Source organism: Megalops cyprinoides, chromosome 12 (genome assembly GCF_013368585.1).
Source record: "Megalops cyprinoides isolate fMegCyp1 chromosome 12, fMegCyp1.pri, whole genome shotgun sequence".
NCBI lineage: Eukaryota > Metazoa > Chordata > Actinopteri > Elopiformes > Megalopidae > Megalops > Megalops cyprinoides.
In genome coordinates this window covers 3,038,581-3,056,390 of record NC_050594.1, presented here as the reverse complement: position 1 = coordinate 3,056,390, position 17,810 = coordinate 3,038,581, and the positions used below count along the sequence as shown (strand labels likewise).

The 17,810-nt window shown below is 41.9% G+C and overlaps 1 protein-coding gene across 1 annotated transcript in view; it reads left to right on the top strand.

The window, feature by feature from the left end:
• LOC118787259 (mannosyl-oligosaccharide 1,2-alpha-mannosidase IA-like) overlaps nucleotides 1-17,810 on the top strand; it is a 32,452-nt gene that overhangs the window by 6,256 nt on the left and 8,386 nt on the right. The window contains exons 2-5 of the mRNA XM_036542759.1: nucleotides 2,300-2,396; nucleotides 4,282-4,397; nucleotides 7,057-7,137; nucleotides 15,837-15,931. Of these exons, the coding sequence (XP_036398652.1) occupies nucleotides 2,300-2,396; nucleotides 4,282-4,397; nucleotides 7,057-7,137; nucleotides 15,837-15,931 (389 nt within the window). The remainder of the gene's footprint in view (nucleotides 1-2,299; nucleotides 2,397-4,281; nucleotides 4,398-7,056; nucleotides 7,138-15,836; nucleotides 15,932-17,810) is intronic.

Sequence of the window (17,810 nt, the reverse complement as noted above, 5' to 3'; positions counted from 1 at the left end):
TGATTAAGTGGTTGTAGATGCTGGAGATGCTCCCTGCTGGAGACAGTGTTAGAATGTGCAGCTACAATGCCTGTTAGATACTGAGGATCCAGTGCTTTTCCTCACTCCCTGATGTTACACATTAGCATGCTTTTCTACCCTTTACCACATATATTAATGCATAAGAGGTGTTGTTCAGCATATCTTTGGTGTCTGATTGTCTGGGTTATTGCTTGGAAAAAATTGATTGCTTGTTATACTTCTGTTATTGTGCAGGTCTTATGAGTGTGGGTATGAAACGGCCCCACAGTGACTAGCTGAATAAGTGGTGTGAACAGAACATTAGTGCAAAGAGGATAATCCTGTCACTTACTGTAGCCCATGCAAGTCAAGCAATCCTGCCTGTTAGTGTTGGGTTAACTTGCATGCAGCTGGACCTGTGAGTGACTCGGCTAAGTATTTGGTCAGATGAACAGAGTGCAGATAAATCAGTATTGTAAGTAACAGTTTTCTGTTCTTCATCATTTTAATAAAAATGAATTAAAACATAAAAGAAAGGTCAAGTTGGCCTGAAAATTTAAACAATCATGAAATATCAGACAGATCATTTTTTAAGTCATCAAGTCTTAGATATTCCTTATGTGAACAAACAGGAAAGCAATTTTCATAGCGCAAAACTCAATTTGTACATTTTCTGTAGATGCCAGACAACAGAGAACACGGTTCTCTACCGATTATACGTAGCCAGTGTAGTCATGTTTTATCCTGTGCTGTACTGATAGGGAACAGCAGGCTGCAACAGTACTTATTAAACTATGATTTCAGCTCTGTGTTGCTGTCATGTCAGGATCTGAACACTGCTGTCTGTGTTTTTCTTGAGATAAAATTGCCTTGCTGTCTAAAGTGTCAATTCAATGGAAACAGTTGTTTTTCTGCGCTGATTTCAGGCCTGTGGAAATCCTGTTGGCGCAGAATATGTGGAGGCATAATTGGTTCAAAGCGGTGATTTGCGCTCGTTAACTCTCCACGTGTGCGCACGCCGTCATGGTTAACCGTCTGAGAAATGCATGATAACTCCGCCATTGTGTAACGGAACAGAATGATAAATGGATTGTTTAACGAGTGTTGAATCTGGCTTTTCCTCCTTTTCCCCCCCTCACTACATCTTCTTGTCATGTAATATCCCTTCTAATTAGGAAAAAATGTGTTGTAATTAGAAAAAAATAATTACGCTCTTGGCAGAGTGTGCTGCGCTGTGCCTGGCGGTGGCTGTCTGTAATGGCCGCACCGGGAGTTTTCACACCTTGCATTAGAATAGAGTGGCGATTGCTCTTCCTTCCTTTGAATCCTTTGGCCTACATGTATGGGAACATCAAACCACTTTTTGGTACGGATGAAATGACGGAAGGCAACTTTGATTCAAAATGAGGCGATCCATTCAGATACTGAGCTCAAGGTGCTTGCAGGAAGTTGTCCTCCGCAAATGCATGTGTGAAATTAATCATAGTTTTCATGTTATATTTAACAGTAATTAGACTCCTGGAGCCTGAGGAGCCGTACTTGTTCACAGACCTCGCACGGATTTGTTCTGAGCTCATGAAGGGTATGAAGTGAGATTTCACACCTCGGTATTAATTTCAGAATCCAAAGATGAACGTGGATTTGCATTTGTGAACAAGGCCACAGCGTTGAAGTCCTCCTGGGAGGGGGGACCTGTGGGAGTTGAAGATCACGCTAATTCCACTGCCATAGCGCCCCCATCTGTTCAGCTCACTGTGTTCGAGCATGCAAGAAACCTCACAGCCAACATGGCTTGGTAGGTGTGTCATACCTATGGCGAGGTACAGAAGCATTGTGATAACATTACTACAGTGTTACGTGAGCGTTGTGAGAATTTTACGTGCTTGCTGGGTTTCCCCACTGCTGAATGATCACCGTTGTGTTTGTCAGTAGGACAGACTGAATATTGAAGTGGGCCTCATTGGAGCTCTCAGGACCTCATACCCGTACCAACAGCCTGCGTCCCCCAGCAGAAATCTGTCTGCTGCTCCCTCTGAAACACTCATTTTCACCTCACAGTCAGAGGTACAGAGCCCTTGCAAAGGCGCATGTGCAACCTGCTCTAAAAACAGCGTAACGTCTCGGGCCTCGTGCGTGACCCCAGCTGCGGTGGGGTCGGCCGTTACTCACGGCGTTTATGCTCCAGTGTCCGCACACAGTGTGTCCCTGGAGCTGTCATTTTGTCATGGTTTGCGCCGCGTCGAGTTTCTGGCCGCAGGCCCCAGGACCCGTTTTCCCATTTACCTGTGTGCCTTTGCAGATGATGCAGTTCGCGTGGGAGAATTACAAGCGCTACGCCTGGGGGTGCAACGAGCTCCGGCCCGTCTCCAAGCAAGGCCACTCCAGCAACCTGTTCGGTGAGCATCTGCGTCATCTGCACCGCTTCCACTGCTGGGCAAAGTTAAGCTTAGGATTTACTTTGATTTAAGCATTGCTTTGCAAAGTAGCGCTTTGCAAATTGACACCTGGTGAATGAGAACGACAGACCTCAATCGTATGCCGTTGGTTGCACTGCAAAAAGTGCAATCGCTGTCCCTGGTTGTGTTGCCACGAGGGAGGGCTTTGCAGTCCTAATGGTGCGTCGAGTGGGTTCATTTTGTTGAGTGCACGACGTTCACTGTGTGTCGGGTTACTGGATGATGATTTCAAAAGTGTTCCAGTTTGAAGGATTCAGTAAAAATGTCATTTGTATTTTTATTCCTGAAATTGTAAAATTGGCCATCAGCTCCTCATGCATTAATGAAGGGTTGAAAACAACCAGAAATGAAAGGCTTTGTGATAACCTGTTTGAACACCAAAATGTATGACAGTGTGCAACTTGGAAGGTAGGAGTGCTATTAGTGAGCACTCCCACCAGTGTGCCATGCACAGGACAGACTCATTGTTGAAAAAATTCAGTGATTCAGCAATCTTTTTGTGTGATTATGTGTGTCCTTCATTTGATAGCTTTAAAAAGTAAAGTAAAGTAAATTTATGAAATTACTCCTGTACTTATATAGCTAATATAGCAGTTATTTAGATGGCATAACTTTTTTTGACAAGTTAAGAATCCGGTGTGCATACTTAAACTATTCAGGAAAGCCAGAGCCTGTGTGTGCTGGGAAGTTTTAATTCCCCGTGGGTGAGAAAAGCTCAGCAAGTAAATAATGTAATAAGAGTCATGAAATATGCTGTGCTTAACAGGTGCACGATGAGTAATCTGCATATCCCAAACTAACTCAGCCAGTAGCCCTTAATTAGAAAATAGGGGTTGTCATATTTTACTAATTAGTTGGAGGGGTTGGCTAATGGGAGTCGAAAATATGCATAAATTATGCCGCAACATCTGCTCGTTGACTTTGTTTATTCGTAAAGATGTAGCAGTCATTGATGACGGTGTCATTTTTGGCTTGTTTTTTTTTCTGCAAGTTGAGTCAGGCTAATTTATATGTACACAGACTCCAGGCAAACCCCAGGCTGTGAGCGTGTGCAACTCTCCCTCAGAGAGCCCATAGTTGCCACTTTGGCATTGAAAATATACTTTGGCCTTTTCCATCTCCATTGGTCTACTTAAGGCCACTAGAGGGTTCATGCCCTGAGCAAAATCAGGAAGGTAGTGACTGAAATAGAAACAAAATGTAATATAAGTTTGAATAAGGCAAAATGTGTAAGTCATTTGAATGTGTGACTGATATTTTTGTAGGATATTGGATGGAATTCAGTCCAGCAGCATTGCAGATTGTCTCTAATGTTGAATAAGGGATTTTAAAACATCTTGCTCTTCCCGTCACTTGCACTTAATGATGACTTCAGAGATTTGCTGAACTTAGCCAGTCACTCATGTGTTAATGTTTCAGCCTCACTTCAAGGACTGTCACTACAGCATTCATTAATTACATCTCAATCCTCTGGAGAAAGCATAGCTGTTCTCATGAAAATGTAACAAGTCATCACACTATTGAACAAATTATAGCTATTTCACCATGATATGGACTTACTTAGATGCTTAAGCTTAACTTTTAATTGCCAAAAAGATTTACTACTACTAAAACATAGATAAGGCATTATAAAACACCTAAATACCACTTCTGTCACTACCACATCATGGACAATTGAAGTATATGTTTGATTTTGCAGGCATAATTACCATTTATTTTAATGAAATACCGTTGGTTATTGCTTTTTGATACTGAGATATTATGACTCTATTAATGAACATCTTGTTGTCAGCCCTGTAATACTGTAACGGTTTCCTTCCTGCAGGAAGTCTTCAGGGAGCGACTATCGTTGACTCTCTGGACACTTTGTACATCATGGAGATGTATGAGGAGTTTGAGGCCGCTGCAGAGTGGGTCCAGACTCATCTAGACTTCAACGTGGTAAGAGCTCCTGGTTTTCTCCATCGTTCCCTCCAGAGCGGAACAAGAGGAGGCATGCAAGTGTTCTGGAAGTTTAGACATTCTGATCAGTAAATGCACAACAGCTGCCTTCAGGAGTTTCACATTTCAGGGGGAGGGATAACCGAACTTTTCCAAAGCCATTTCCTGAGATGCTGTGTGCTGGAGGGTATTTGTTGACATTGAGGGTGTGTTCCCTCATGTGCCTGTGGCTGGAACGGGATTCTGACTGCTCTCCTAGTCTCCCTGTTTATTCCCAGGCATCAGATCACAGGGGGAACTGTGTTGATTCTTGTGTCTTTGTACAGGTGCGTTATTGTAGACATCTGCTTCCATAATCAGGAAAAATAAGCAACAGGCTAATTTCATGATGCAAAACAAAAACCATTTTGTTTATGGAGGTGTTGCTGACCTGCAGGAGCAGGTTACTGAGCTCACCTTCACGCTTTGATGCGAAAGGTGTGTCACTCTGCAGGATGGATACCTGTGGCACAGCGCAGGGCCGTGTGTGCAGTAATCAGGTAACGCCTCTGCCCAGGGGGCTGTTGTTCCTCCGCTGCCCACATTCTCCATGCCAGGCGCTGAGGCGGAAACGAGGTGCAATAATAACATTACAGCAGCAGAGCTGAAGTGAAATAAAAACAAGCAGACACGGCTGGAGGGGGAGTTTCAGATGCTTCAGCCGTGGAGCGGTGTGTACGCCGAGGGCCCGAGAGCTGAGAGCAGAAGCTCCTCTGTCTCTGGAGGTACGGGCAGAAACGCAGGGAGAGAGGGAATATTACGGAGGGAGGAGTCCGCAGACGCCTTCACCCGCGGCCTCTTCTCTCCAGAGCGTGCCTGCACATTCTCCCACAGTTTCTTCTCTCCAGAGCGTGCCTGCATATGCCTCTAACAGGCTGCTGTACCAAATGCCTGCGGCGGGGTTCAGAGGCAACTGGACATGAGACCGAATATTTGGTTATTCAGAAAATTTAACCACTTAGACCTCTGATCAATTACTTGAATCAGGTTTTAAAAGATTTATAATATTCATCAATAATTATGACCCAGAGTGAAAAAAAATTGCACGGAATCATTCATTCATGTTATTAATTTTCCTGCCTGGTAGTGTGATTGAACACAGATCAGCAGCGAGTCTTTATTTACATATAAAAACCTTAACTTAACCACACAGTTGCTCAGAAGTGAAAAAGCAGAGATTGATCATTGAAATTCTCAATCTTTGGAGCAATGGAATATTTCAGTGTCAGATTATTTAACGTGGCCACCGCTAGTGCAGGGTAGGAGCACTGTCCATGGTGCTGAAAGAGGCTGGCTGGTCCATGCTGAATGGTACTGAATTGTACTGAATGGTCAGTATAGGGCTGGTACAGTTTCCACAAGTAGGGCTTTTTATTACATTAGAACTTGTTTCAATTGACATACAGTTATAACAGCTGGTTAGCTATATCATTATGTTACATGCATGTCATATTTTATATTATACATATTGTCGTATGCATTTGCTTGGTAATAAATGCTTCTTAAGTAACTGTTGTCTGTGTGTTAGACAGCCTCAGTTTTATTTTTGGGACACTAACCACTGAAAATCTTGCTTGGTTCCTATTTTCACTTCAAAATCATGAAGCTAGAATCTGTCAGAGAAAATAGAGCCATTTAAGGATTTGCTAATTATATTCTAATGACAAAATGCTACAGAAAATTAATCTCATACATTTTTAATATAATATAGATAATAATGTAAAGACAAATACTGTTTTGCTCATTGTCTGGGAAGATAATGAGCAGAGATCATCAGATATTCTAAACTGAATGTAGCTCAGTTTAAGTGTCATTTTAATTTAAAATGGCTTATGTGTCCCTGAACAAAATTTGGTGATGATGACGGAGGCTTTCTGAGTGCTAAATCTTGCATAATAGTTCAAAGAACACATCTGTGACTTAAAAAATCCAGTTTGAATTTTACAACAGTGTGTAAACCTTTCAAACACAGTAAGGGTTTTCACACCGCAGTTAAAAACTGTATCTTAATCACTTTTCTCCATATACACGTTTTGTTTTCTCAGGTAGGTAATAAAATAAAAATCAATGTTATTGTGTATTTTTTGCTTCTTTATGCAAATCATGCATATTAAAATGAAATTCTGGAGAGCATACAGTCTCTATCAAATCCAGCACATTTGAGTTTGGCTCAAGATGTAGTGACTAAAATTGCAAGGTAAAAAGGGAAGAGATTGACTGTTTTGCAGCTAAGAAACAGTATGACTAATTTGCTCATTTTAAGGTGTTAAAATGATGCAGAAAATCTAAGCCATACATGAGTAAAACAATTTTGAATTGAATTAAGAAGCAGTTATCAAAAACTCATTTTTACCAATAGAAGGCAAACTGTATTCGATGTGATGAAGGTCTGCGGTGCGTGATTGCACTTGTTAAAAGCGATAGGATGTCTTAGCTTTGAAGCCCCAGGAGAAGTGCCCGGGGCAGGCGTTCAGGTGTGTGTGATTTTGCAGGTGTGTACGCTGCAGCTGGCCCTGCTCCTGTCTTTGTGCTCTTTGCTTTGAGAGGCATTAAGTGAGGTCTGCCTGTGTGTGTCCTCTTTGATTGAGCTAATCACATGTCCTTCTCTCTCTCTCCTCAGAACGCCGAGGTCTCCGTCTTTGAAGTAAACATCCGCTTCGTGGGTGGACTGCTTTCGGCCTATTATCTCTCTGGCAAAGAGGTGCGTCAAATTCACACGCAATTCCGATGCAGACACGCGATGTTCGGGCAACACTTACCCTTTCTCAGGGAGAAACCATATAAAAAAAAAACACCTGTATGCAGAAATCTGTATTACAATTATTCGTCTGGATTGGCTATGTCTCTCATAAACTTAAAAAAAAAGTTTAAAAAGTAGAAGAGTGATGAGTTATGAGCATGTTGTTTCACTCACCAGACCCCTGAATGTGGACTTTAAGGCTATTATCTAAAACTTAGTCTGCATGGCCAGAAAAAGTCCTTCCATTAGTGATTAATATTGATCAGACAGGACTTGGGCAAAGCTCCTGTAATAATCTTAAAAGGTACAGTGGGGTGACTTTTTTGCTTCATGTACTTTTGGGTCGGATAATAATTTCAAAGATTGGGCTAGAGTTAAAAAAAATCCTTAGGCAACGTTCATCACTAGTGGTAAAAAGTCTTTCTTTTGCTTGCAGCAGGGGTGTAAGGCAGGGGCCAATTGCGCTCCCCGGTTGTGTTCACATAAAGTAAGCCTTTAAACGTTTGGCTGGAGCTATTAGGTGCCCCTATTTCAGGTTTCAGGAAAAGCAGCATTAGATTGCAGTACATGTATTTTTGATGTGCTACCCTTTGTTAGTAATCCAGACACACCTATTGTTGCACAAAGCTTATTCATCATCTGAGTGTATTTTCAGGGTAGAGAGTCTTGCTGAGTGTGAAGCCGTGCCATTACGGGGACTGCAGGGGCCTTCCTCTCCCCTCGGCTCCCCCTGTCTTTAATCGCTGGCCGTTTTCTGGAACACGCTCAGGGTGATTTGGAGTGATAGGCTTCCCTGGCGTTTTTTTCACTCCTGCGCAGGGTCCTTCTCCGTCGAAAATGAATATCTTTCCAGGGCTTGTTTACCCATCCCAAACGATCGCCATTATTCTCTGAAATAATATAATCAAAGACACAAACACCTGCTCTGGCACATTGATTTGGACCAAACAGTAGCCAAGATTGGAAATGGCCTACAATTGCTGACTGACAAAGGGAGATTAGCTGCTGGGAGCACTTTTCTTTATGCTTTGGATGAATGTGGAATGACCTGGGATCAGTCTGGATTGATATGGAGTCATTGTTTATTTATTGTGGACTGTTATATGTCATGCTTGTCAGAGATAGGAGAAAGCCTCCTGAGACTGACGTATTATTAACATAACTAATGGTCAAAATGTGTGGGCTTCAGATTGAGGATTACATACTACATTTTAATAAATTTTACTCTGAGGCAGTGAGCTGTAGCTTTCACTCTGGGAAGAACAGATGCAGGAATTTCAGAGAAATGTTGTAAGGATACCAGGTCTGTTTGGAACAATGTTGCCTCTTGAACATCTATGTTCAAATAATGATGTGTATAAGATTCTTTTGTCCGGTATCTGCAAATATCAATACCATATGTGGTGTGCATAGAGAGAGACAGAGAGAGAGATAGAGAGAGACTAAGAGAGAGAGACAGAGAGAGAGAGAAAGAAAGAGTGAGAGAGAAATTGATTGATTTTTATTTAGGTATCATGCCCATGTACAAGGGCCGGTATAAATAGTCACAGAAGTAAAGTACATATTCAGTGTGTGATCTGAATAACTGACATCCATCTCACCCCTGTTCAGTGGATGAAAATCACTGCAGTCCTGAGCTGGTGATGTTGGCCTTTACTGTTAACCTTACGGGAGTTTACTTACAGGGTGATGATCTACAGAATCACTATTGATGGCTTTTCTATCTTTATTTACATGTATCTTGTACATGTCTTTATTTACATTCATTATTTTGCAGTTATATTTCAGTAGCAGTAGACTCTTCTTTGTTTTAACTGATACATTTTATGTGCATTTATATGCTAAGTCCATTTGATGTTCCCCTGGAACAAAGTAATAGGTATAGAGGGAGAAACCTGTTGAACTGGCATAAAACAGACTTGGCCACTTTAGACACAAGCCCTGGGAACCCCTATGTTTAAAACAGTCATAAAGCATGGTCATAAAGGTGGACTTTTACTGTCTACAGTATCAGGAGTCGTTCAGCTCCATCTCTCGCACATGGTGGGCATCTTTGCAAAGCTTGAGAAGGTGAGAATATGAAAGTGATTTGTGTCAAAGTGTGTGAACTAAATATGAAATATATACAGGCTGTAGACATATCAAGGTTTTTTTTGCTGAAAACAAATGTAGTTAATGAGATCATGTTATAAGTGAAGCATGTGTGGCCCAATCCCCATGACATGATTATATCATGTTTATATTTGTATGCATAAAGAAATATAAACATATACTGTAGGTGTGTAATATAGATTTATATTAGATATACAAACGCAATTGTATGCGACTCTGGATATGTAGATGAAACTGCCATTTTGTGTGTGATTTCTGTCACAGATTTGCAGGCCATGCTTTTCTGTGGATGCTGTTATAGCAGGTGGGAACGGTGCTTGTTTTCAGAGGGAGTGTTTGAATAGGAATCATTACTTTTTCCTCACACCTCCCTCTCCTCTGGGACGGGTAATAAAATAAGGAGTGTCTGAGATGGGCTCACTCGTCAGCGGAGCAGCGGGGGGCCGTTTGTGTGTCTCAGAGATGAGGAGAGAAGATGCTCGTTTGGCAGAAAGCGTGCAAGCATTCAGTCTGTATTCTTGTGTGTTTTTTAATCTGTGTTCTGTGATCCGGCTTCTCCAGCCTTCTCCTGGCCTTCAGCAGTATTTAGTGAGTGAAAGGGAAGGTAGCACTCGTATTTGTGGTGTTCTTGGATAACCTGTGAATGCAGACGGAGTCTGTGTGCCGAAGGCTGCCTCTGTTGTCTTTCATGTGTGTATTGTAATAATCATTGTATTTTTCTACAGTGGCTTTCTGACAATCTACACAGTGCAGTGCAAGTGTTACTTGAAAAGGATTCTTCCAACGCTGTCTTGCAATTTACAAAAGTGACATTTTGCACTAATGACCTTTGTTAAAGTTATTGTGCCGACTAAACCAATATATATATATATATATATATATATATATATATATATATATATATATATATATAAAGTGGAAGTCCTTTTGCACTATATTAATTTTAAAATCTATAAAACAATTTATAAAAGTTAAATAAGAGATTTGATTAAATGGTTAGCACTTAACAACCGATCAACAAGCAGTATATCATCAACTTACTATCAACACATTGTGACACGTACAACTACTATAAATACTATTGTATTTATTTTAATAAATATATCAAAGTCCATAAATGACAATTTAAGGTCCACTCATCTTGGCAGCATTTCCTGTCCTTATATGCATGAAGATTTTGTTTAATTAGTGGACAGAAATTAGCATCCAAGTGACAGATTACAAAATACTGTGATAGCAGCTCTCTACTCCAAAAGGCTGATGAAGTATGTCGAGGTGCCTTTTAATTATTAACGTCTCCTTTTAACTTCTGACTGTATTTGGCATGTTCAGCAGTTGCCGAATTGAACAAAAGCAACATATAAAGTATAAAGTATAAAGTAGTGTATAAAGTAGTGCTTAATCCCTTTTTTCAAAGTTAACCATAAAGTACACTGTATTTTTGTTCAGTGTGGACAATAGCTCCATTTGCTCTCTGAGAATTCCCTGTAGGTGAATCACCACTCATTAGCACTTAGAGGGCGAAAGCTTGTTGCCTCTGTTTACTGATGGTTTTGTCAAATGATTAAAAAAGCCATTTCACTTTTCTACTGCTAGGCAGGGTGGAATTTAATTGTAGCCCAGGGTACAAGTAATTTGCTTCTGTCTATGCATCTTGCCTCCTACTGTAAACATGTTTGTGTTTCACTTCTAATTAAGCTGTGTACTCAGTCAGAGTCTACTATTTTAACACAGACTAAAGCTGAATAATCAATTCAGCATACTTACATTTACATATGCATATATACATGTGCGCACATATGCATACACACATGCACTGACTCATAAAGACACAACACACCCAGAACTCATGATTATTTTAGGATACCTTAGAGTAAAACAGTAAACATAAGTTATTTATCATTTGAAATTTCACAAACGCACACACACAAACACGCATACACATGCACACACACACACACACACACACAAACACGCACACACACACACACACACACACACACACACACACACACACACGAATGCACATGCACACACACACACACACACACACACACACACACACAAACACACGCACGCACACGCACACGATAGAGGTCAGCTCTGTTTTGTTTATCTCCACTGCAGCCTTCTCTTTAAGGGTTCCCCGCATTGTTGTGGACTTTTGAGTAAAATCCAACCCCTCTTTTCGCTCTCCAAATCTGAGCACATATCAGAGGAAGGCCGTTTCAGGTTGCTCACGCCGGCTGTGTGATTGACCATGATTCCCAACACACGCATGCTGTGAGCACAGCTTCCTCGACTTGTCGTTCCAAGAGTAATCATTTCATTCTCCCTGATCCATCTGTGTGGGAGCAGGCCTGGGAGGTAATTAGGGTACACACATGACTACAGTGTAAGCCCCAAATCCCTTTCCTGCTGGTGTTCCTGTTCCCTGATTCTCTGCCTTGGCAGCTACACAATGCCATGCTGACACAATAGGGGCACAATGCAGCGTGGCGCTTCCAGGTGGGGCTCCGCAGTTTCTTTTCATGTGCTGATGAGGCGGAGAACAGGAGGAATTATTGAGGTGCGATTTTTTTTTTTTTCTTTCCAGATCGGCCAAGAGTGGAGATTAAAAGAACAGGTATCCTATGGGACCAGTTCAGCCCTGCCCAACGCTCAAAACGTGCACTAGATTAACTCTGCTGTTTTGGCAACATGGTAATAATCTCACAGAATGCTGCGCTAGTCCACCTGTGTCTGCATGTCAGGTTCACTTGCTCTTGTTGTAGAGACCTTGTGCTGGTGTTACAATCAGCCCCATTCAGCTGAGGGCTCTGTCCTCTGTCAGTATTGCATTGCATGTGTATCCAATTTTCAATCAAGCAGATCTTCATCTATAAGCTGGAGGGTTTCACTGGGGGGGTTCAGATCACATACCCTTCTTCAAAGCTGCCCTGTTTGGGAATTGATACTGCAACCATCTGTGATAAACAGCTATTTACAGCAAGCTTTTAGGACCGTAGCATTATTTGGCACCATGTGCCTGCCTGTGATGTGAACCCTGGATTCGCTGAGCGGTATGGGGGCAGGAAGGAACACTGTCAAACCCCAGCTCACTTCAAAGCATTCCGCTTAATTTGCATTTCTTATTTTTAGCATGTGGACCGTGATGAATGGCATCTTCATTTTTAAAAGAGGCACGCTGCCATAGAGGTGTGTATGATGTGATTGCTTTTCTAAGTAATGGTATTTTTTTTATTCATGGCAAAAGATGAGACAAAAGACAAATATTTCTCAGCTATATGGACTTTTTGAGGGTGTTGCCAGATTTCCATCCGCTGTTTCTGGGGTATAAGAACACAGAGACCCTGTCACAGGAAGCGTTAGCCACACCCACAGTTTGTGCCTCACAGATGGGACCCCTCACTCAATTTCCTAAATGGAGCTGCGTTCGCATTACAGTGGAACAGTTCTGAAGGTCACAGCCGTGCTGATGTGGGGGTTAACGCAGGCCCCTCCCGGGAGATGCTGCCGTGATGCTATCCATCACTGCACAGACACTGCTCATTACATCAGGAACGAGGGTTAACAGGGGCACTCCTCCCAGGTACAGGCATGCCTACCTTACTTAGGCGCATGCGTATGATGCTTGTGATTGGTCAAAAAAAGTAACACAGGAAGTTCTACTGTATTTTTAATGTGATTAGATATCCAAAGTCCACGATCCTTTTTCGTCGGAATGAATTTGGGACTTGCGTACACACATGCACTCACCCATATACACACAAACACACACAGGAATGGTACTGAAATAAATGTTAATTTTTTAACTCATGATTATTTTAGGAGACATTAGTGTAAAGCAGTAAGCATCAGTGATTTATTAATTGCAATATCTCTCTCTCTCTCTCTCTCACACACACACACACACACACACACACACACGCACACACACACACACGCACACACACACAAATAACTTTCCTGACCTGGTCTCCACATGATGATGCATACATCCAGGACACAGGATAGCAGGCCTGTGTCAGTGTTCAGTGTGCTTGTGTAATTTATATGTAGCATAATGCTGTGGACAACATGGATAGTGCTGAAAGAGTTACCACTGCACTAAATTTGTAATGGAAAACCAACACTACACACAATTACAAATACAACTTTTCATAATGTTATATGATATAATATATATTATATATAATGATCCTCTATATTAATGTCTAAAAATATTTGTGTAATTTTCTCATTATTATACTGAACATTTTGAACATAATTGTACTCATTTTTATCAGTATTGAAGCTATGTGGGACGAGTTGAGCATTATCAAATGTGTGATTGTATAACACCACTGTCATTCACAGAGGGCCTATTGAACTGCTTGTTAAACCAGCACCGCTACACCGAATGGTTTCAAAAGATAAAGTCTCCTTTATTGATGCAGAGGTGTCATGGCTTTATTGAGGACGTTAATCATACAAATTAAATGTAAGCCTGTCATTTTCTGGTGGTTTTAACCTGCAAACAAGAGATAGGATTTAATGATTTGCAGTGAACCTGCTGATGGACTCTCTGAGGGTTTGGTTGGAGAAGTACGATTACTGTATTAAAATCTCAGGCAGCCCAGGCAGAACACAGCTGATATGATTTGAAGATCCTTAGGGCTTGGAAGGAGGCAATCATTACTGCGTGTGCAATATCCTCCCTGCATTGCTCGGCAACAGGCAGCCGGAGGAGAGCTGGGAGAATTATTCACAGGCTCTTTTGTGACATCGCCTGAGGGCTGGTACCGGACCAAGGACACCGAAAGAGGGTGGAATCATTCCAAAATCGATTACCAGACCTCAGTGCATTTTTTTTTTCTTCCAACAAACTGAGCTCAATATTTGATGCCTCAGAAATGAGCCATGAAGCAAATGGCGGCCCCATTCCAGAGGAAGGACAGAGAGGAGAGGAGGACTGTTCAGCTTTATTGCAGTGATGCGATTTTCAGTCCGATTGTTAAACTGCATATGACCTCATTAAAAAAACGGCATCACACTTCATGGCTTTGGCATGCACTGTCTCTGCACAATGTATCTACAGTTCTTAAAAGAAAGAACACAACTTAACAATGTTACAGCCTTGACTGGTGCTGGTGTTACTGGTGCGCTGGGGTATCATATCCTTACTTTTCCCTTGGAAAAGATTATTAATGTGTGATATGTGTGATAGTAATACTTTGGGAATAAATCTGAAGAATCATCGCCTTTTTAAGCTCTTTTTAAGTCCCTTTGCAAACAATGCCAAAAATCCAGTAAGAAATGAATAACATTCACAACATTCATGCTGTTGAACTACTATCATACTACTACTACTACTTATTATTTTTATTATTATTATTATTATTATTATTATACAGGTGGCCTTTCCCAAGGTTATGTACATACCTCATATCTTACATGACCATATAAACTGCTGGATATTCACTGAAGCAGCTCAGCTTCAGCACTTTACCCAGGGATGGCACAGTGGTGCCCCAGCACACATGGTTAGCATTGCAGTTTACATACTGCATCGTATGCACATGGTTAGCATTGCAGTTTACATACTGCATCGTATGCGTGCCTAAGGTGTCAGTCTCTCTGTGAAGCGTGCGTAAATGGCATTAAATGTGTAAATGGCATTAAATGCATAAATGGCATTAAATGTGTAAATGGCATTAAAAAGGCATGTTCTTGGCATGTTTTCGTACACCTTTGTGAAGCGTGTGGGTTTTTAAAAATGAACATTCCTGCCAGACTGTCTGGAGCCCAAAAATAGTTTTATTTCATATCTCTGCTTTTCTGGCATGAAATATGTATTTTCCGGATTAAACTCTGTGGTGTTGATGGGACAGCTCGCCCCTTTCCATCTCAGTGGCTCCATCGTCTGATCAGGTGGGCTGGAAAATGGTGTCAAGTGAGATGGAGGGGAAGGATTTTCACTCTCGCAGAATTTCGATTCCCAGAGTCTGCTCTCTGCCACTTTTGAAATAACCATTTTCATATTTCGAGCAGCTTGAATTTGTCTCCATTGTCTATTTAAAATGAGCAGAACTTAATAACCAAAGAGAGGCTGTGCAAGAAACATAAGCATTAATGAACATGCCATTTACCGATGTCTGCTTTGTCTTTGACAAAACGAGAGGGAGGTAACGAGAAAGGGTGACGTGTATGCGATAGGCACACAACTGCGGCTGGCTGACCTCATCGTGATGGAAGTGCCAGCGGAATTATCGCCATGGTGACACCCCGTGACACTCGTGATTGTGTTCTACCAGGAAGCAAGCCGCTCTGCGGTGCTGGAGAAGTTGAGATGGCAAAGTGTTGACACATGACAGCCCTCCTAACATGAGCCGCTGTATTATACAGCATCTCTGATTTTCCTATGGCATTAGATGGTGACTTATAATGACCTGTGTGTGTAGTTAGCCCATCGCCGGTCCTCCTGGCTGGTCTCTGCAGTGCAGGGGGACAGTGTGGGTGGGAGGTGGTTGTTCCTGCTGTTCACTCCCCCAGGTGTGTCTCCCCAGGTGTTCAGGAGGAAAGCGGTGGAGCTGGGACTGAAGCTGCTGCCTGCCTTTCAGACCCCCTCCGGCGTCCCCTGGGCCCTCCTCAACCTCAGCAGGTCAGCACCACACCTCCTCTTCCTCACTAAGGAACCAGCAGAAAAAAAGAGGTTACCAGGAGGTTACAGGTTTGATTCCCAGCTTGGGCACTGCCACCTCACTTGCGTAAGGGGAGACCTGGCTGATTCAGTAAATACCCAGGTGACATGAATAATTAAGTGTCAGTCACCGAGCGAAGAAACACTGATAACAGTCCAGCTGTATGAATTGATAAAACACAGACCTCCCTCAAAGCGGCTTCTGCTGTTCCAATAACGTGACCAAATGCCAAAACAGTGTTTGTTCAGAGAATGAGAGGGATTGAATGCCAGACACTTGGGGGGGGGGAATCATTATCTGCTGGAATTACACACTCACTGTGTCATAGTTAATTACAGCTTTAATGATGAGGAAACTTTTGATATGAGGTAATTAATTAGAGTTTCCATCCATCCTGTCCGGCTCACTTACCTTTTGTGTGAAGGAGAAGGCAGAAGCCAGTGACTGTTTATTAATATAATGTTCTCTACTACTACTGTTACAACATCTTTTACTGCCACTACTACTGCTATGTGTAATAATAATAATAATAATAATCATAATAATAATAATAATAATCATAATAATCATAATAATGGGGGATAATTAGGGATTGCACAAGATCATTGGTTCTTTGAATCAGCCTGGACCCCTTGTTACCAGCCCCCTTTGATGCAAACAGACAGAGACACACTCTTCCAATGCAAATGCAGTTACACATTCTTTTTATTTAATCATTTACTGGGTCTACCTGCCTCACATTTATTTATCTATTTATGTATTGAATTTTTGGATTGATTCAGTTGCAGTCCCAGTTGCAGGGGGTCGGACAGACATCCTTCCAATTCTGTCAGTCAATACATGGATTCACTAGGGTCTGCAGACAGCTTCGCGTTTCTGGAACCGGGGACTGATGGCTGGTAATGTAGTGAAAATCTAAATGACAGATGTGAGGGAATTTCTTTTTCTTTGTTATTTCTTTGCAGGCTTCATTTGCGAGAAAACTTTTAATTGTTGAGAAGTCAGAAGCATGACATATTTTCCTAACGACAAAAGATAAAAAAAGCCCTGGTTTATGCGGATTGATGAGGAGGGCGGCTTTATTCACTGCTTTGTTTTCTGTCTGCTTTGTTCGATTTACGCAATTATTCATGTTCTGTTTTTAGTTTGTGACAAACACGTTAACTTAACAATTGCTGTAATTAGCCTTCTGAGCAGGATTTTAGCTGCCTCAGGCTGTTGAGATGATGGTAAATCTGCCTTCAGAGAGGCAGCACGAATTTGTCATTATGTGATATTACAGGAGATACTTCATGTTACACAGCATGTTTGCATATATTTCTTCTGTTCTTTTTCCGGCGCCTTGGTATGAAGAAAGCTGCTGAAAGTCAGACTGTCCCCTGTAGTGCATGACACCTGCTACAGATTTAGTTCACAGCATTGTTTAACTTACAAACCTGAAGTTATGCCTGCCAAGCCCTGCCTGTACCTATGAGATCACTGTCTCTGTTGAGTTAGCGGAACATAAACTGTTCCGCTAACTCAACAGAGCTGAACACATTTCAGTTATTGAACTTGTTATTTTCCTGTAAGGGTTTGCTCAACTGAGCATGCTCCTGGAGCTAAACCGTCTTCCTGGTCAATCCTTAATGTGCTTCCTTCCTGAGTCCTGACTGCACTCAAACCCCCATACACCTCTGCTGCAACCCCCCAGACTGCCTGAAGCAGCCCTCTGCCAGCCGATTTCAGGGCGAGGCTGGCGGTGTTTTACATCACAAGCACAGCGAGTGAGATTTCACACGGCTCTCTTGACCATGTCCTGTAGTGGATTATCACCATATGTCTTCCCCCTTTAGGGTA